Source organism: Petaurus breviceps, unplaced genomic scaffold, assembly GCF_028583685.1.
Source record: "Petaurus breviceps papuanus isolate PSGF00001 unplaced genomic scaffold, PetGlider_PUasm1.0 90721, whole genome shotgun sequence".
Taxonomy (NCBI): Eukaryota; Metazoa; Chordata; class Mammalia; order Diprotodontia; family Petauridae; genus Petaurus; species Petaurus breviceps.
The window spans coordinates 1,784,647-1,805,322 of NW_027187322.1; the positions used below are offsets into that span (position 1 = coordinate 1,784,647).

At 52.3% G+C, this 20,676-nt stretch overlaps 1 protein-coding gene across 3 annotated transcripts in view; it reads right to left on the bottom strand.

Moving 5' to 3' along the window:
- Positions 1-20,676, bottom strand: part of NRXN2 (neurexin 2) — a 162,205-nt gene that overhangs the window by 91,195 nt on the left and 50,334 nt on the right. For all 3 annotated transcript variants that reach the window (XM_069066260.1, XM_069066259.1, XM_069066258.1), the window contains 5 exons: positions 18,844-19,005; positions 17,221-17,656; positions 7,722-8,108; positions 6,946-7,149; positions 693-719 (listed from right to left, as the gene is read on the bottom strand). In XM_069066260.1, coding sequence (XP_068922361.1) covers positions 693-719; positions 6,946-7,149; positions 7,722-8,108; positions 17,221-17,656; positions 18,844-19,005 — 1,216 coding nt within the window. The remainder of the gene's footprint in view (positions 1-692; positions 720-6,945; positions 7,150-7,721; positions 8,109-17,220; positions 17,657-18,843; positions 19,006-20,676) is intronic.

A 20,676-nucleotide genomic window follows, 5' to 3' on the forward strand; every position in this document is an offset into this window, starting at 1 on the left:
GGCATACCTGAGCGCGCGCGCACACACACACACACACACACACACACTCAGACCAGGGGAGGTGGGGCGGGGCACACCTGAGCACACACACACTCGCACACACACTGATCCTGCTCGCTGACAGCAACAGCGCCTGCTTCCCACGGAGCCCTCCACGGACCCTGAAGGTCGGAGAGAGAAGCCCGCACCTGGGTCCTCAGTGCTTCGTCCCTGTTCTGCGGCTCCGGCTCCCTCCACGCCTCTCGCCTTCCCCGCTGTGGTCATGTCTGGAACTGCAGCTGGCTAGCCTGGCTTGCTCCCCAGTTTGGTGCAGGGTGGGGGCAGAGGCTAGGGGCTCCTCCCGCCCCGCCCCAGGGCCCGCTCCCCTTCTCAGTGTCCCACCCGCCGTATGCCGGCCTGTGTCGGGTTCTGCTCTTTCTGAAGCCTTTCAGCATTCTGACTCCCTCTGTCCCTGCTCTGCCCTTCTCTGCTCCCATTCCCCTCTTGGGGGCCAAAACCTTGCTCTTGGATTGCCCCTCCCCAACACACACCTACAGACACACCCACACCCAGGCGCACACATACACACCCTAGACTTACTCCCCCCCACTTCCGTCCTCTCCTTCCCCTTCCGAGCCCACTTAGGGGCTCTGTAGCCCCAACACTTTGCTCCCCAACCCTGCTCTCAGTAGAAGAAGAGGGAAACCACTTACTGGGTGCGCAGCCGACGCGCAGGCAGTCTGGGGGGCCCATGGGGCGGGCAGAGGAGGGGGAGGGGAGACAAAAAGGCAAAAGAAATGTTTTTACATCCTTCACAGGGAGGGGCATCTGCGGGCGGGACCCCCCCGGGGCCACTTTCCGGGGACCATGCGTGCCCAGGTGTCCTCTCCCCTCCTGTCCCCCAAAGGGCTCCAAGCCCTCAGAGCTGGGGGGCAGGGCTTCCGGGGTGCCAGGGCGATCAGGCTTCTGCAGAGGGAAGGCCCATGCCCTCCCTCCTTCAGAGGAGCCCAGGCCCCTTCACATGGTGGGGGAGAGGAGCACCTTGTGAATCCCAGTCATACAGTGGGGGCATAAGGAGGTGGGGATCCTGACACCCCCCTGCAGGCTCTCCAGCTTCAATGGGAGGAAAAGCAGGAGGAAGCCAGGGTCCCTGGGCCTCCAGCCATGGGCGATGCCCACTTAGAGCCCTGGGGGTAACTTTTCCTGTCCCACCCCCAGGCTCTAAGTTAAACCAGGGGCTCCGTCCCAGGTGCCCACCCCGTGGCCCCGGCTCACCAGAACCCCAGGGGTCTGGTCCCTCCCCCTCCCTGGAAACCTTCTTTCTCCCCCTGCCACCCTGGGGAACACCAGTCTTTCAATGGGAATTAGGGGGAAGTCTGAGTTCCCAAGGACCCTCCCTTGGAGGGGGCGGCACTCTGGCTGTGCTGCCTCTTTGCCCTGAGGAGGGACATGGATGGTCCAATCTGTGTTATAGATGGGGCACTGAAGCCACCTGAGGGCCTTGTCTCCAGCCCAGAGGCCCTCCTTTTAGTCCAGCCCCCTGCCTGGAGGTGCTCAGGGTCCTGCAGAATGCATAAAGCCCAGACCAAGAAGGCTTCTGTGGACCCTGGGCTTTCGAAGGCAGCCTCCTGGAACATTCAGAGCAGGAGCAGCTGAACGGAGCTCAATTACACAGACGGTTACTGCTCTGAGCAGGGCCCTGGGATATAAAGGTAGGTACAACATGGCCCCTGCCCTTGAAGAGCCCAGCCTTGCAGGCCAAGGCCAAGACACCTCACATTCCTGCCCAATTCCTGTACAAGACTAAGTTGGGTGAGAAGGTGTGTCTGGTGTTCCCCCGACCTCAAGAAGGTTCCCAGGGTTGGGGGTTCCCATCATTCCCCTGTGGCTCTGGGGGGTCGAGAGCCGCTCGGGCCATAGAGCTGAGCTCCACACGACTCGGTCAACCGCAGCAGAAGAGTGGGGGGGAGCAGCCGGGACCCCAGCCCATGGCTTGGCACTGACTCGGGTCAGGGCGGGGGAGAAAGGAGATCTGGGGAAGGCCAAGCAAAGAGGGGAGCCTGAGCTTGGCCCAGCAGCCAAGGTCGAGGTCCAGAAGGAGTCAGGCAGGCCAAGTATAGGTCCTGGGGAAGGAGTGCACAGGAAGGTTGGGAAGACTAATTAGGACCAAGAAAGAAAAGCAGGAAGGGGTCCAGGCAGAGCTGGAAAGGTTGAGATCAGGTGGGAGGGAAGAGTCTGGATAAAATGGGTAAAGGGGGAGGGGGAGAGCTGGATGAAGATTACGAAGGGGCATAAAGTGGGGGTGAGAGGGGTCAGCCAGCACAGATCAGGAGGAAAGACAACGGGAGGGTGGGAAGGGTGCCAGGCTCTGGGCTGAGGTCTCCGGGGGCTCTCTCGGGGCCAGCAGAGTCTTCACCAATGAAGGGTCCAAAAAAGAAAAAGGGAGGGAGGGCAGCATGCCTCCCATCAGGGAGGGGAAAGGAGATGCCAGGATGGGAGCTTTGACCCCCTCCTCTCCCACAAGGGGAACAGGAAAAAGGAGGAGGGGAGGAAGCCCCTTTGTCTGGAGAAGGAAGCAGTGTGAGCTGCGGGTTTCCTGGACTGATCTGATGGGTTGGAGAGACCAGCCAGGTCCCCAAGGATGACCACCCTGTGGGGAGCAGAGAGAGAGAGAGAGCACACAGCCAGAGGGAAAAAGTGGCCATCTCCATACCCACACAACAAAAGTGAAAAGACACCATCCCTGCAGGGCACCCAAAGCAGGTACTTGAGTGTACACCTGCCCTGGCTGGGCATGGCCCCCATCTGTGGTCTGCAGCCTGAGCCTAAGAGATGTCTGGCCTAGGGATGCCCAAGGAAGGCCCCACAGAAAGGCCGGCTTGCTAAGCAGCCAGCAGGACTCTGAAACATCTGCCAAAGGGCAAGGACAAGGTGCCAAGTATGAGAAGGTCAGGATGCACGGGGCCGCAGTCTGCGTGTCTGTCCATGGTAATGAGATCATAGACCCATCTAAATGCTGAAGGAGCAGGACCGCATCATCTGTAGCTAACCCAATACACACAGGGCTCATAGGCTTTGAATGGAGAGCCCCATTGGTCATACCGACAGGTCAGCCAGATACGGGAAAGCAGACAAGGGTGGGAATATTCTCCTAGGAAGGATGCCAAGCCCCTTCCTCCCCAGAGACCAGAGGTCTGGCCATCAGAGAGTCAGATACTGGGGCTGGCATAAGGCTTTCAACCCTCCTTGTTTCCCTGGGTAAGTCAGAGAAGGAAGGCTGGATCTTGGGGGATGAGGGGGGTGCAGATGGATCAGGAGGAGGTGGTGCCCACGTGTGCCCAGGCTACATGTGCCTGGGACAACCAGATCCTCAGGCTCCAGCTGTTTGCTCCCCAGTGCAATGTGCCCCAGCTGCACGCCCCCCTCTACCAACCTGCACACTCACTCTACCTCACTCTGGAGGGAAGCAGCTCTGGATTCCAGTCCTCTGCCTTCCCCATTCTTCCCTGACACTCAGCCTCAGGGATTCCTAGGGCAGAAACCTCCTAATGACAGGTTATCTAGAAGTCAACTTGGCCTCATCTGAGGGGGCTCCACAGAGCCACTCCCCCCCCACATCCTCGGCATGCAAGGAAGAGCCAAGGACCCAAGGGCCACTGCCTCCTTCCTCACCAAAAGCCTCCCCACCGAGCCAAAGCCCATCTGGCCTCCAAAGCTGAGATCAAAGCCTGTGCCCTCCGTGAAGCTCCCCCCGCAGACTACAGCAGCCCATGGGGACCTTAGCTCCTGACAAGCTAGAGTCAGGCCCGGAGTCTGCATCCTGAGAGCAGCTCCCTAAGGAGGGGGCAAGGGCCCGTGTCTGCAACTGCCCCTGTGTCCCCCAGCGTGCCTAGCCCAGTGCCAGCTGCACAGTGAGCAAATGCTCAGGTGTGTATCTTCCTAGGATCACTAATCAGGTGAGTTGAGAGGTCACTTATTTTTCAAATGGGGAAACTGAGGCAAGAGAGAGTGCTCCACCCAAGGCAAAATATGGCAGAGGTGGAATCCCAACCCGGGTCCCTGACTCCAGACCCAGAAATCTTGCCACAGCCTCAGGCCACAGCTGCCACTGGTTTCACTGACTCTGAACTTCCCACAACCTCACAAGAAGTCCAGTACCTGAGCCAAGAGCCTTCGTCTTCACTTGATCCCTATTCAGATGTGAGCTTTTCCTATGATTATTATTATTTTACACAGATGGAAACTGAGGCCCAGCACTAGGTCCAAGATCATAGGGACAGCCAGGCCTCAGGTCCTCCAGCTCCAAATTCTGCCCTTGAGAGAACACTTCTGGAAGAGCTGGGGCCCTGGCAGCATCCTGTCTGAGGGTCAGCACCAGGGGGTCACCACAGAGCTCAAACACCATTGGTCTCTGCTGTAGCCTGACTGCCCTGAGTGGGTGAGGCCTAGGGCAGGAGGAGAGGGGAGCATATGGGGGTGGGGTGGGTAGAGTGGAAGTTCTCTGAGGACAAGCCCAGGTCACCTTTTCCTTCGTATCCTAGCACCTCAGCCAGCATCTGCCACATAGAGGGCATTTTATAAATGCTTATTGACTGTTTGATCTACTAAAATTAGGTTAAACTGGAGAGCTCTGTGGTTTCTTTAAGTCCCCAGAGCTTAGCAAAATGCCCGCCACCTGACAGGTGATTAATAAAGGCTTCTTGATTGAGTCATTGGTTGACTGGTTGATGGGGGACCCACCTCCAAGCGACGTTTCCTGGTCAGAGCCTCTACCTCCGCCCTCACCTTTTACAAGCCCAGTTTCCCTAAGCTCAGCATGGATCCCTGCACCTAGCCCCTAGTCCCCTTCCCAAGTGGTGCTCCCCCCTCCCTCACAGGGGCCTGAGGAGTGGCTATGGGTCTGGTCATCTCCCCCCACCAATGCCTCGATGCACAAGCCCAGCTGCTAGCTGATCTCTCCCTAGGACTGCCACCTCGTCCAGGGAGGCCGGGAGTGTCTGATGGGGAGGGTAAAGTTCTGGCCTCCCTCCAGGCTGTCAGCCCCGTGGGAGATGAGCAGAGCTGGGGAGGAGCCCTTGGCTTCACACCCTTCCGGGAGATCTCCCTTGGGGGAGAGTAGAAGCTTCCTCTCAGCTGCCCTTGCACTCCCTGTGCCCCCTATGACCCAGAGGAGGAGGAGGAGGGAGAAGAGGAGGAGAAGGAGGAAGGTGGGGGAAGGACGTAAAAGCGTTCTTTACCTAGATAACTGGGAGATTCTGGGAGGGACCTTAGATATGAAGAGGTCAAACCCCCTCGTCTTAAAAAAGGGAAAACTGCATGAAAGAGAAGGGAATGAGCTTGCCTGAAGTCACAGAGGAAGAAGGGTCGAGCCAGAATTCAGACCCAGGTCCTCGCCTCCCAAGGATGGCCTCTTGTCCCATTCTGGTGCCTTCCCTCTGCTGATCATTTCCAGTCTATCTCACCCACATTGTGTCCCCCACTAGACCAGAAGCTCCATGAGGGCAGGGCTGTTCATTGCTTCTTTGTATCCCCAGTACTTAGCACACAGCAGATGTTTAGTAAATGCTTGTTGACCTGCAGACTGACTGACACTGCCCCTGATTAGTCCAAGGGAGCCTATATCATGTATCCAATGCATGTGACTTATTCTCCATGACACTTTGGACATGACCCACTGGGCCTCCTTGCACCTGTAGTCCAAGTCACTTCCTGCTCTACAAACGGGACACTGGCCTGAAAGGTCGACGGAACCTCCCAGGGTCCAACCAGATGCAGGTGAAGGAAGAATGGGGCTCTTGGACACAAGCTGCCTCAGGTGGGGCTGATGACTGAGCCAAAAGGACCTGAGACATCAGTGAGTCCAACTCCCCTTTTTTCTTAACAGAGAAGGAGACAGGCCTAGGGAGGAAAAGTGACTTGTCCAGGCTGTAAGCAGCCAGGCTGGGTGAGCCCTGGTCCTGCGCTGTGCAATGCCTCTCCCCAGTAATGAGGCCCTTTCTTCTGGTCTTTTATCATTGTTCCCACCTGCCCTCACCCAGTTCTGGGTCACTATGGACCTGAAGTCAGCCAGCTGAGCCCTGTCTGAATCCCGCATGACCCTGACCAGCTGTGTGACCTCGCGCCAGCCTCTGCACTTATCTGAGACTCCATTTCCACATCTGTATAATGGGGCTAAAGAGACCTGGGAGCTCTTATGATAGTCTGTTTCCACATCCTTGAGGGCCTGCTGAGGCCAGTGAGAGCGGCCAAGACTGCTGAAGCAGGCAGGCTTCGTTGTGGGGCTCGAGGTGGATTCCATTGCCCACATTCCTCTATCCTTGTCCGCCCAGGTGTGGCTCCTTGTGAATCAAAATGCCTCATACTGTTTGTGACTTTTGTGTATGCACAAATGTCCATGGGGGGGAGAGGGCTGGGGGGGCAGGCCCAGGCGGCGATCACAGGCTGGCTAAGGGTGTTAGGCAGGGGCAGATCAGGTGCACAGATAATCCAGGGGACCGAATCTGGTTCACCTCTGCACCTCCCAGCACCCGTGATGCCCAGCTCTGGGTGCTGCCCATAGGAGTGCTGGATGAGTCAGTGCCTGGCAGGGCTGACTGACAGCTCTGGAGGTCCCCAGCATCCCCCCACCGGGTATGGTCAGGGACAGATGCTGCTGGGACTCTGTGTACACTGGGCAGGGAACGTTATCACGCCCCAGACACACACAGGCAGATGGTATTATCTCACGCTGGGTGTCGACAGCTCCAAGGGTGTTATCACATACGATGGTATCACCTCCTGGGCTGTGTCCAACTCTGCCTCTCTCTCTCTGGCTGTGTCCATGCAGGGTGGGTCCAGTCCCAAGGCTGGCTTTGTTCCACCCTCCCCTACCCTTGGCAACCCTCCCAGCTTCTCCAGAGGAAGGGGGGGTGGGATGGGGGTGGAGGTCAAGGTCAGGATCATGACTGGAGCAGGAGGGGGGGTTACCAAGGTTGACGGTGAGCTTCATCTGCCCCCCATCCAGTTCAAGGCGCAGGGTGTCCGCAGACTCCTTGGAGGTAGTGGCCATCATGAGGCCATAGGCACGCTGGGACATGAATCTCAAGGACACGTCCTCGGCTTCAGTGTGCATGGCCGTGGGTAGCATGATCTTCATGTACATGGAGCCATCATAGCTCAGAACTGTGGCCTCTGCCCCAGAAAGGGAGGGAGAGAAAGAGAGTGAGTGCAGTCACAGAGGGTTGAACCTGGGGGAGGAAGGAGGCTGGACAAGGGACAAGGACATGGCAGAGTGTGGTGGACACCTTGGGCAGGGGGAGAACAAGGCCAGGCATGGAGGACAGCGGAGAAGTGTGACATGGACAACCCCACAGAGGGTGAGAAAAGAGGGATGAAGGAGGGAGGATACAGAGATGGGAGAGAGAATAGAACCAGGTTGTGGGGACCCTTCAAAGGACAAAGAAACCTGGAGTGAGGTATGGGGACATTTAGATGGAGAAGAACAGGACTGGGCTGCAGAATCCTGGTGGGGAGGAGATCCTGAGGGGGAGAGAGAACAAGGGTGGGGTGTGGGACATGTGGGCAGGAGAGACTAGGGAGGAGATTTGAGGATTCTCAGGTGAGAGACACCAGGGACAGTGGGGGGGCACTGACGAGGAAAGAGACAAGGGAAAGAGAACAAGGAATACTCTGAAGGGTAGAGAGAGTTGGAATGGGGGTGAGGGACAGAGGGGAGCCAGGATGGCAGGCTGACCTGTACTCACCTCTCTCACAAACCCGGCCCAGGAAGCCTGTCCCAACACAGTCACAGACAAAGCGGTTCCAGCCTTCTCGGCAGACGCCCCCATTTCTGCAGGGGCCCGTCCCACACTGCTTCAGCGTTTCTCGTGAACAGAAGGGGGCAACCCCCACAGCCCCTTGGGCTTCAGCCAAACTCCGAAGGTCGCGACTGCGCCCATCGATGAAGAGGTCCCGAACACAGCCCACATATCCAGCCCGAAGCGCTGCCGTCCACACCTCGGGAGGCAGTGGCAGGTCTGCCCGCCCCCCTTCAGGGAGGCCCCCCAAGTACAACTCACTCTCCAAGTCCAGGATCTCACTCTCTCCACTGGCCAAAAAGGGTGTGCTTCTGCTGTTGACCGAGATTGAGCCTGAAAGACCAAGGGAGAGAGAGAAGGAAGGGGGGCATCAATGGGTGTTTAGGGAGGTGACCAGGGGCAAGGAAGCAGAGGGAGTGAGCCAGAGCAAGTGGGGAGACATGGAAGGAACAATGAGAAAGGGACAGAAGACAGCAAGCCAGAGAGGAGAATGGATGGAGGATGGGGGCAAGAAAGGGAGGAAATCGGGGCAGCTGAAGGAAAGAACAGGACAGGGGAGAGATGGGAACAGACTACTGCAACAGGGTGTGTGTCCCTCTGCCATCCCTTGGGAGCACAGGATTTTACAAACAAGGTTAAGTGACTTGCCCAGGGTCACACAGCTAGTAAGTGTCTAAGGTTGTATTTGAACTCAGGTCTTCCTTACTCCAAACCCAATTTACAGATGAGGAAACAAGATTTACAACAAGTCTGATGTCCCTTCTAAATGACAACCCTTCAGATACTTGAAGACAATCCAGACCTTTCTTGGTTACCATCTTCGTCCTCCCTCCATCTCATCAATGTCTTTGCTAGAACATGGCACCAGAACCAAACCCAGTCCTCCAGGTGGGATCTAAGCTATGCACAACATGGTGGGGACTATCATTCTCCAAGCAGGTTCTATGTCTACATCACCCTATGAAGCACCCTGGGTGCTGCCATCTGTCCACCTCCATGTGCTTCTCCCATCTTCCTCAGAGAGTCCAGTATCTGGGGCCTAGGCTTCCTCTCTACTCCAATGTTTGCCCTCATCCTTACTGATCTCCATATGCATGTTAAGGACCTTGCGAAGCTCCATTCTTCCAGTTCTTCAACATTCTCTATTCCAGTGACCTTTAGCCTCACTCAGATAATCTCAGCCACTCACCAGAGTGGTCACACCTAGGACCTCACCATTGTCCAAACATGCACCTTCAAGATCTTCAATGCTCAATGTCCCCACGTTCTGCCATCTCTTCCATTGTCTCCCTTCTCACCTTACTCTTCCTCCTCACCACCACGATCAGACCATTGATCCCTCCATGATTCTCCAGTCCCTTAACTTCCATCTAGTCTCCAATATCCAAATGCCAAAGGTAACTGGAAGGCGGTGTCCGCATTGACGTCTCGTCCTGCCTTCTCCTTCCACCACTCACAGCCTGCTTAACCCCCAATCCCGGTTCACTCCCACATCTACCTTCTCCTTTCTTCCTCTTGATTGGCTCATTCCTATTGGAGGAAGTCATCAAAGAGAGCCACCCTAGAGCACCACCAATTCATACCAAATCTCCACTGGACCCTCAATTCTGCAATCTTCCAATTATGCGTCCGTGACGGACTCCGGTCACACCCATACCATCAGCAGTCCCCATTTCCCTCCTCTCTCCTCAGGCCCTCGATCCCACCCCAGACCCCTTCGTCTCACCAATGACCTTCTACCTGACATCATGGAGAGCTCTTTAGCCAGACAGACTGTTTTGTTTCTGTTTTTATCTTCAGCACCTAGGATGGGGTCTGGCATGTAAAAATTTCTTCATAATTGCTAATCAAACTGAATTGAATTAATCTGAAGCACCCTTCAATACCTCAAGCCATTCTAAATCATCATACAGTATCTTCTGGCATTCCAGCACCATGGAAGGAAGGGTCCTTTTTTGCCATCCAGATTGATCTCACCACTTGTCCCTTCCCATCTCCTTTAGGACCCTGTTCCAGTGATCACATCTCTCTTCTCTCTTTTCTCCTCTTCTCTCTGTCTCTGTCTCTTCCTTTTCCTCCCTCCTCTCTTCTCTCTGTCTCTCCTTTCTCCCTCTCTCTACTTCTCTTTCTCTCTTCCTTATTCTCCTTTCCTCTCTTTCTCCCTTCCTCCCTCCGTTTCTATCTCTGCCTCTCTCTCTCTCCTCCTCCTCCTCTCTCTTGTCTTCTCTCACTTTCCCTCCCTCCTTTCTTCTCTTCTTCTCTACCTTCCTCCCTCTCTCTGTTTCTCTCTCCTCCTCCTCCCTCCCTCTTCTTCCCTCCTCTCTTGTCTCTCTTTATCTGTCTTTCTCCCCCTCCCTCCCTCTTTTTTCCTTCTCTCTCTTCTTCTCTCTCTCCCTCCCTCTCTCCTCCTCCTCTCTCTCTTTTTCTGTCTCTGTCTTCCCCCACTTTCTGTACCACCCATGCTCCCTTAACTCCTTGCAGTCTACCTTCTGATCCCACCAGTCTCCTGAAGCTGCCCTTTCAAAGGTCACTAATGACCTCTGAAATGCTAAATCTGATGGCCTTTACTCAAGCCTGATACCACTTGACCTTGGCTGCTTTGGGTGGCTGTTCAGCCTATTCTTATGGACAAGATAGAGATGTGGCAGAGACCCAACAATAACACAGATGGGAGGAGTTAGAACAGTCTGAAAGTTCAGAAAAAGAGTCGCCATTAATGAATCAATGGCAATTTGAAAAGAGATCTCTAGTGGAGTGCCTCAGAGATCTATCTTCAGTCCTGGTACTTTAAACATTTTATTCATTATGTAGGTAACACAAAGCTGGGAGGAATGGCCAACACATTGGATAACACAGGCAGGACCCAAAAAGACCTCAGCAATCTTGAAGTCAATCAATCAACAAGCATTTATTAAGGACCTACTATGTGCTGAACAGTGTGCTGGGCAGTGGGGATACAAAGGCAAAAATGAGATAGTCCCTGCCCTCAAGAAGCTTACATTCTACTAGGAGTATACAACATGTTCACAAATAAAGCAAAAACAGGATATGCAAAAGAAATGCACAGTGGAGGAGGCGGCCCTAACAACCAGGAGACTCAGAAAAGGCCTCTTGAAAGGGCTGCCACTTGAGCACTGAAAGAAGCTAGGTGTTCCAAAAAGGAATTGTGAGGAAGGAAAATATTCTAGGCATGGGAGACCACCTAGACAAAGGCTCAGAGGTGGTAGATGGAACATCATGTACAGGGAAGTCTGACCAGAATATAGAGGTATGAGTAGAAACTAGTAAGTGAAACTGAATAGAGATAAATGTAAAAAATCTCTAGGCTAAAAAAAAAACCCTTTCCAAATTCAAGATCAGGGAAACAGAGGTTTGTCAGATGAAAGATTGTGAGGTTTTAGTGGATTTCAGGCTGAAATGCTTGATGTAATATTAAGAGGGGCGAAATTTCCAGGACCAGCAAGGTGACAATTCCACTGTCCTCTGATCTGGTCAAACCCCCTGTGGAGCCTGTTAGAGGAGAGACCAATGCCAAGCCTGGGGGGCATTCAGAGGACACAAGCAGAATGGTAAAGATCATGCCTAGTGAGGACTGCTGGAAGGAGCTGGGAATGTTTAGCCTAGAAAAGAGAGGACTTGGGGAGGGAAACTGGCTGTGAGTATCTGAAGGGCTGACCTGTGCAGTCTGGCCCCAAGGGCAGAACTTGGAGGAAAGAGAGGACGTTTCACAAAGAGATTTCAAGTCTCCGAAAGGATTGGGAGCTGTCCAACAGTGGGATAGGCTGCTTTGGAAGGTTATACGTGGTATCCCTTCACAGTAGAGGCTTTCGAGCAAAGGGTTCATGGCCACTTATCTGGAACATTGTTTGGAAGATCTTGTTGAGATACAAGGTGTTCCTGCTGGCCTCTGGAGGCCCTTTGAATTGGGAATTCTGTGGTTCTGGGGAAAGCAGCTAACCTCCCCATCTTCCTGAACACCCACTCTTCCAATGACTTCCAATAGAGAGTTCCCTCCTTCACCCTGGCCCAGCCAGATGCCATTTACCCTGCCATCCCTTCCCATCCATACCTCCAGAGACCAGCCTCGAGGGAGTTAAGATGCTGGGCTTTGACACACAAGTCCTGAGGCTGAGCTGTCCTGCTCAGCGAGAGCCCAGGGATCTTGCTGGCTCCAGCCGCAGCCATGCTTCTCCCCAGCCATCTTCTGAGTGTCCACTCTGCCACCCACATGCTCCCCCACCTCACTTTCCACCTCTTTCTCTGGGAATAGTAATCAGCTGTTTCCAGAAACAGCTGCCATTGCTCCTGGTAAGGGCACATCAAGCTGTAGTTCCATTTACCATCCCAGGAACTTCCAAGTTAAAAGCAGCCCTGCCTAACCACCCTTTCCCTAGATGTGTCTCTGCCTGTAAACTCCTTGATCCTACCTCACTTTTCATATATTTGTTACTAGAGCCTAGCATAGTGCCTAGGACATTGTATGAATGGATGGAGGATGGATGGAGGGATAGATGGCTGGATGGGTGGATGGGTGCTTAAAGTTTGTGCTCAGCCAGGAAAAACATAGGTTCAATTCCTGCCTCAGACACATTCTGGTTGTGTGATCCTGAGGCAAGTCCTTTAACTCCCAAGTCAGGGTTTCTTAACCTTCTTTGTGTCTTGGACCCCTTTTGTAATCTAGTTAAGCCTATGATCCCCTTCTCAGAATAATGTTTTTCAATATACAATTCATGGTATCACAAAGCAAACTAATTATGTTTGAATGCAGTTGTCAAAATATTTTTTAAAAACTAATTCCTCAAGCCCAAGTTAATAATCTTGCTTTAAGAGCTCTCAAAAGCTATGAGTTAGAAGAAAAGTGTCACCCTCAGTTGGCAGAAGTAGTTTCTTCATCCTTATACATGAAAATGTCCGATCCCTATCTCAGTCCCTATATGCCAACCATTATGCCAAGCAAACACTTCATAAACTTTCATTCATGCTCCTGGTTCTCTTTCAGCCTCATCTGATGACTTCTCAGCCTCCTTTCCTGGACCACAGTTTTCCTCCTTCTCCCAAAGCAAAGATCCCCTGCTCTCATCATGGGCTCTGCTCTGGGCCCCCTTCTCTCTCTTATACCCCCTATCTCTCAGCAATCACCCATTACACACATTCAGTAATCCTGATGATGCCTTCCAAATCTCTCAGTCCTAACTCCCATCCCTCTTCACCAGCTTCCTAATGGATATCTCCACCCAGACCTGCTGCCAGCATCCCAGCCTCAGCTAGAGGCCTCATCTTCTCCTCTAAACCTGATCCTCTTACTTTCTTTGTATGTTTTTAGGGCAACACAATTCTCCTGATTGCCCAGGCTCGGCCCCCCTCAGCCCTGACTGCCTTTCCAACTCACATCCAATCTATTGCCAAGTAGTGAAGATTTCACCTCCACAGCATCCCCCTCCCATCTGTCCCCCCTCTTCCCACTCCCATAACTCCCCCCCCCCACCATTCTACTTCAGGCCATTGCCTTTCTCCAGGAGCATTCAATCACCTCCTTTGTCTTGTCTCTCCTCCCTCCCTCCAATCCATCCACGCCAAGATGAGACTCATGGAGCACAGGTCTGATGGTGATGATCCCTTACTCAAGAGAATACAGAAACACCCCCTAAAATCAACAGCAAACTCCTTTGTTTGACTTTGAAAGCTCTTCACAAATGGGTTTCAACCAGGCCGAATACACAGTGCTCCCTCTGGCATATTGCACACTCTACGTTCTCTCCAAACTGGCCTACTGCAAACTCCTCATACTTGAAGCCCCTTCTCCTGCCTCTGAGCCCTTGCTTCGGCTGTCCCAGTGTGGAACACAGTCCTCTTCACATCCATCTCTTGGAATCCCTAGTCCCCTCCAAGGCTCAGCCCAGAGGCCAAGCCCCTCCAGTTGTGCTTGCTTCCAAATGATTTTGTATTCATTTCAGATCGCAATTGCACATTCTTGTTTTATGCCCATTGTCTCCCCAGATAAAATGAAAGCCTCTTTCTTGAGAGCAGGAAGCTTTGGTCTTTTTATCCCTAGAGCTTCTGAGCTCAGATTGGTCTGATCAGCCACAGCCAGACACACTGCGCCCTGACCCCAACATAATGATGTCATTTTGGTTCTCGAAGGACAGCCAACCAGCCTAGAAGTGCCCACAAAATGAGGAGTTGAATAAAGAATTATTGACTGATTTACCTTTCAGGATCCTTCTCTTCTTTCAGGGCACAGCTCAGGTACAAACCCCCTTCCCCAGAAAAGACTTCCCTAATCACTACAGCTGAAAGTCTCTCTCTGTCTCTGTCTCTGTCTGTCTCTGTCTCTGTCTGTCTCTCTCTCTCTCTCCTCCAATGATCCTAGAGCTCTCCTTTACCTTCCCCAAACTAGTCAGCCAGGACCTATGGTCCTCTGGTAATGCCTCTAGGTCTCCAGTGGGGCTAGGGGGACTTAAAATGATCCTTTGAGCCATATGAGAACCAATCAATTATTAAGCACCTACAGTGTGTTCTGAAAGCTGGGGTACAAAGACAAAAGTGAAATACTTCCTGCCCTCCTGGCCCTAATACCTTTATCAGGCAAGAATACTTCCTTGATTGAATCAATGAGGTAATTAGGTGTGAGATCTCTGCAGAAAGAACCAAAGGTACAAAGTAGGTGCAAGCAATTTAGTTAATCAAGCTGGGGAAGAGTGAAGTCCTTCTTTCTAGGATGACATCAGATGGATGGGACGTTTTGGGGATGGTCAAAAGAAGGAAGCACCTCTCTGTGTCTCAATACATTCGAGAAGGAGGTTCCAACAGGAATGGTCCAGCAACTGCTTTGGGAATGAAGCTATGCACTTTGAGGAACTAGACCCTTACACCTGTCTCACACCTGCTCCCCCTCTCCATTGGCTGTGTCAATGGAGAAACCAGAGGAATAACAAGCAAATGAATCCAGATGCACAGTGAGGACTTGGGGGGAAGTCTCTCTTCTAGATGCTGAGAATTGCCGCTTCAGGACCCTACACGGGGCCCAAGCCTTAGAGCCCAGCAGAGAACTACATTCACCTACGGGTTACAGGATAAGGACTCCACAGGAGGAGAGGAGTTCCAACGAAGACACACATGACCCTTCAGTCATCTGTACTCTCTAAGCTTTAGGGAATCGAACGGGCTGATGGGAGAGGGTGTCCCTGGTTTTGGGGCATGTTTTTTATCATCGTTCTTACCATGTCACCCAAGTTAATTCCTATACATCTAAAGGCTGGCAAATTAATAAATATTATATAAATTATACAATTATATGGAGTTAATAAATCTCTGGCTGGCATACTGATGAATGGGGACCACAACAGTGGGTGTCCAAGAGCAACATTACTGGAGAAAACTCTTGACCCTTCAGAGTCACCCCCAGAACCCTGAGATCAGAAGTACTAAGTCACCTTCTAGTGACCCAATCTGCCAGTTATTAGTGGGGCTTCGGGAGAAACTCCAGAAACAGTACTACCTAAGCATATATAGCATACAGACAAAGTGAACTTATTGTTCTTCAGTTGTTTTCAGTCATATCTGATTCTCCAAGACCCCATCTGGAGTCTTCTTGGCAGAGATACTGGAGGGGTTTGTCATTTCCTTCTCCAGCTCATTTTACAGATGAGGAAACTGAGGTCAATGGGGTTAAGTGACTTGCCCAGGGTCACACAGCTAGTGAGTGTCTGAGGCCAGATTTGAACTCAGGGAGATGAGTGTTTCTGACTCCAGGCCTGGCATTCTGTACACTATGGCACCACCTAGCTACCCAAACAAAGTGAATGCAAAGTAGCTTTGAAAGAAAGGACACTAGTCACTAGGGGATGACAGTCACTTCATTATTTTAGGACTCAGTTTCTCCCTCTGTTCAACGAGGGGGTTGGACTGGATGACCTCTGAGGTTTCTTCCAGCTCTAGATTTATGGCCTCACGGTGCTAAGTGTTTAATGCATATATTATTGCCCCTCCTTCCATTTGACAGGTTAGGAAACTGAGGTGCCAACCTCGCAGGGTCATGAGGATCAAAGGAAACAAAGTTTTCTGCATATTCTAGTGCACTGTCTACATGAGAGAAGGAGCTTTCTTTTACCTTTTTTTGTGTCCCCAGTCTCTGGTACATAGTAGGAGCTTAATAAATTCTTAACTGACTCTATAAATATCAACTATTACAACCATAGCTCCTATTGTGCACATTGGGCTCTTTCTATTGCACATTAGAGGCAGTGGGATGGTGGGAGTGATGGGGTTACAGAGAGAAAGGGAGGGCTCCCCAAACTGATTTCACATCAGTCAGATGGCCCCACATGTTCATCTCCAGCCTGCACCCTTTTGCACAGGCTGGCCCTGATGCTGGGGATGCCTCTCCTTACTTCTCCTTCTTAGAATCTCAAGCTTCACTCGAGGCTAGAGACTCAAGGCATGCACATGGCACCCCCTGCATCAATTCTCTTGATATCACTTGTCATTTACGTGTCTGCGAACCCAGAACATCCTCCTAATAGAAGGTCCTAGAAGGCAGGGACTGGTTTTGTTTATTTCGGAAAACACGTAGAGGGGTGGCTATGTGGCGCAGTGAATAGAGCACCGGTCCTGGAGTCAGGAGCACCTGAGTTCAAATCCGGCCTCAGATACTTAACACAAAGACTAGCCGTGTGACCTTGGGCAAGTCACTTAACCCCAACTGCCCTCCAAAAAAGCAAAGAAAAAGAAAACATGAAGATTTTGAGTCAGAGGACCTAGGTTTGAATCTCAGCTTTGCCGTTTATTTTCAGTGTGACTTTAGGCAAGCCACATTCCCTCAATCATAATTTCCTCATCTGTAAAATGAAAGGGCTTCACTCAAATACCTCTAAGATGCCTTTCAGGGGTAAATCTATGATCCCGTGATACTCAACATTTTGGTACAGTCTTCTGTATACAGAAGGAGCTTTATAAATGCTTGTTTCATTGGTTGGATTGGAAGCTAGGGAAAGAGGTCAGGATATTTGAAGGGAAGACAGGTGAGGGCTTCATGTTTTCAAGGGGGAAAACAAGAAGGTAATAAATAAATGAGGATACAATAAGTAAAGCAAAAGCCGAACAAATTCTGGGATGTGAATGTTATGGGCAATGACACGCCATAAAACCCAGGCAATTTCAGTGAAGCCTGGAACAGCTGTATGGACTGATGAAGCTCACAGGGATTACTTGCTAACAGTGCAGGCCCACAACTGGGCAAGGCTTCCCACCTCTTCTTATGCTAATGGTGAACTAATATGTCAGACTTCTCAAGGTTGGTGCAGCCAACCTCCTTACCAAGAGATGATGGATGGAAAATGGGGAATGAAAAGCATATTTTGGAGAAATAAACAAATAAATGGGGAGAAGGGCAAGAAGGCAGGGAGAAAAGATGGTGGTCGGTTCTCCCTCCTGAGGGCCCCCTGACCTTTGCGCCCATCCCTCTGGAAGTCCACGTGGCACCATTCCCCATCGTTGACCTTCCGGTTGGATGCCCGCAGCTTGATGCCCCCGGAGCCCATGTCTAGGAGCAGGTAGAGGTATCCATCCAACAGCTCCATGGCAAAGTAGTCGGCCCGGGCAGCCCCGTGGCCTCCTTGCCCGCCACCTGCCCGCCGGCCTTGGCTGAAGAGGAGCAGCCCATTGGGCTCCGTGGTGCGGAAGTCCAGGGACACAGAGCCTGTGCGTTTGGCGCTCCAGCGGGGCAGGGCCACAAAGGCCTCGGGGCTCTCAAAAGTCACAGGGTCCAGGGCAGCCACATCCTCACAGCGGAAAGACAGATCGCCCTGCAGCTTCATCTTGGGGTCTCCTTCCCGGGCCAGCCTGGACAGCTCCAGCTTAAAGTCATTGTTCTTATAGACCACCTGCAGGGGACAGTGCAGAGTCAGAGACAAGGGGCAAGGCCAGCTCCCCCCTTCCTCAAGCACGTATTTCTGCCACTGGCCTGACAATGGCATTCTCTACCTTTAACCAGCTCTGCCTTGGTAGAGTCTTCAGAGATTATCAAGTTCAGTCCCCCTCCCCCACTCACCATTTTACAGCGGAAGAAACTGAGACCTAGACTCAAGGAGTGGTAACATAGGTAGTAAGAAACAGAATCAGGATTCGAACCCAGGCCCTCAAACTCCGACTCCTCTACCGTTTCCATTGCTTCACTTTCCAGAGGGGCAGGTAATGAATGGAAGGAGGAGGCCCAGTGACCTGCCAGCCCAAGTACCAGCCCTGTCTGCTGGAGGAGGTGCAGTGTGGTGTTACAGAGAGGGCTTGAGATTTAAAGTCTGTGTGACCTTGGGCAAATCACTCTCCAGGCCTCAGTTTACTCATGTAAAATGAGAGGAATGGCCCATGAGCCAATGATGATGGGTAAATCCCCTCCCTTCTTTGGGCTTCAGTTTCCCCATCTGTCAAGTGACAAGAACTGGATTAGGTCACAGGCTATAGAGCTGGGAGGGACCTTAATGTTGACCCCGATTCAAGTATTTTAAACCTGGAGGCTATGAACTTACTTTTTAAGTATTTCCATAACTGTATTTTAACGTAATTGGTTTCCTCTGCCATCCTGCATGTTTTGTTCTATGCATTTAAAAACCTTACTCTGAAAAAGGTCCACAGGCTTTACCAGATGGCCCAAAGGGTCCAGGATGCAAAAAAAAAAAAAAATAAAGGTGAAGAATTCCAACCTGGCCCAACTCCTCCTTTTACAGATGAAGGGACAGAGATGACCTCTGAAGTCCCTTCCAGATTGAAGTAGGAGCTTAATTTTGGGGTGAGCATCACAGAGCCTGGGATTTGGGAGATCCTGGCATAGGGTCAGCAGGGCTTCTAAGCCCTGATCTGGAGAGACCCAGGCATTTCCTCTCCCTTCTTCCTATCTGGAAGTACTGAACCAGCTGCCCCACAGGGCTAGTAATGAGTGGCAGTGAGTTATCGTTCTATGAAGACAGTGTCGTGGGGGTGGCTATGGTGCCTATGGGAATGGAGGGCTTGGGGAGGGCAGGGCTACACTGTCCTGTGATCACGGGAGGTTCCGGCCCTTTCGGGCCCCACTCACATCCTTCAGACAGCCCATAAAGTTGTTGCTGACCGGGGAGCCCGGCAAGTCTGCCGTGTTGGGGCTGCCTCCGATGTAGAAGAAGTCATCAGAGCCCAACATGGTGTAATCCTCCTGGGTGTAGCCTGTGGTGGTCAGGATCCCGTCCACTGAGATGGTCACCTGTCCAGCCCGGGACGGGATGGAGGAAGGGGAGAGACAAGGAGACAACAGGGCGTCAACCTCCTGAGGGGAGGCTGGGGCTGGGCCGGGGAAAGGGGCCGGTGGGGGTGCTGGGGGAGGGGGCCCCATTTTTATGTCTGCTTGTCTCAGAGGGGGAACAGTGGGGAGGGACAGGGAAGGAGGGCAGATGGGGCGGGGGCAAGGAGGAAGCACAAGATTTGATGGTCTCAGGTTGGGATCCAGTACTAGGTAATGGTTATAGCATCAGGAGGTGAAAGATGTACCAGGGAAGCACACAGCAACTGTCCAAGGAAAAGGGCTGAAACCATCAAAGGTCCCCCTAATTTGGGGAAGGGGAAGGGGAAGGAGCAGAGCCCTCTACAGGCCAGACGAATCCCAGGGAGCATGGGACAGTCAAGCTGGCATGGAGACTAAGAGCCACACAATATCCTATGCCCCATTTCTGGACCCACACCTCATTCTCAGGGCTTCTCTTAGAGGTAATGGAAGTGGGGTGGGTGTTACTGCTCTTCTTCGAACCTTCGGGCCCCTCCTAGCGTGCAGTTTCCCTTCTCAGGCTGAGGGGCACCTTGCCAGTCATGGCCTAGCAAGCAGATGGGAGTCAGGGTAACAAAGGCTTGAGAAAACAGAATCCAAGTGCCCTGATTCTCAGAATCAGAGAGCTGAGAGCATAATGGGACCTCAGACCCCACCTCCTCATTAGCAAGAGGAAAAAACTGAGGCAGACAGGGGGAGGGACTTGCCCAAGGTCTGAGAGAACCTGGCAGAGCTGGGATTCAGGTCCAAGGCCTCAGATTCCTAATTCAATGAACTTTTCCACTGGGACATTCTTCCTTTGGATTGCCCACCTAGGATGGACAGGTTTTTTTGTGGCTGACCCCCTGAAGCATAAACTGCTCCCCCTTTCCCTCTCCCTGTCGGAGGGCCCAGAGCTCCCAGGAGCCAATGGCACAGAGACGACTTCCTGGCTTGCCCCTTGAAGGATGGAGTGGAAAGGTTTGGATTTAGAGACAAAGTGTCTGCATTCAAATATGAGTTGTGTTAGTCACAAGCTCTGGGACCCAAGGCAAACTCCTTCCCCTCTCTGGAACTCTAAGCCCTGATCTAAACTGAGGGAGTCATTCTATGTGATTCAGCTTTAAATTTTATGGTTCCCCTCCACCTAACCTACCTTATGGACCCCAGCCCTGGGGAAGACCTTCACCAAGACTCCACTACAGCCGATATAATGTTCAGGCAACATTCCATTTGGACTGTAGGCAGGTGCACCTGGTTCATACATAGACTTCTCTCTGGGCCTCACTGCCCCAATCTATAAAACGGGGGTGGGGGACTGGATAATCTCTAAGGCCCCCTCCAGCTCCAGGCTTTAGGTGGGGATTGGGCTAGGTGACCTCTGAGATTCACTAGTCAGAAACCTTGGGAGTCCATTTACAACCTCAGAGACCAGGGCCCCTGAGGGCAGTCAACTCCTGTTCCATGACCCAGGCTGGGCTGCTGAGCACAAGTGTGAGCCCCAAGACAGAATCACAAAAGTAAACCTCGTGATGTGGCTCTCCCACCTCCCACCCAAGGCAGACTTGGAGCTGAAGCCTGGGTCTAGGGCTCAGAGAGTTTTTTGCTGATGCCCTCAGCTCCCAGGGTGGGGGT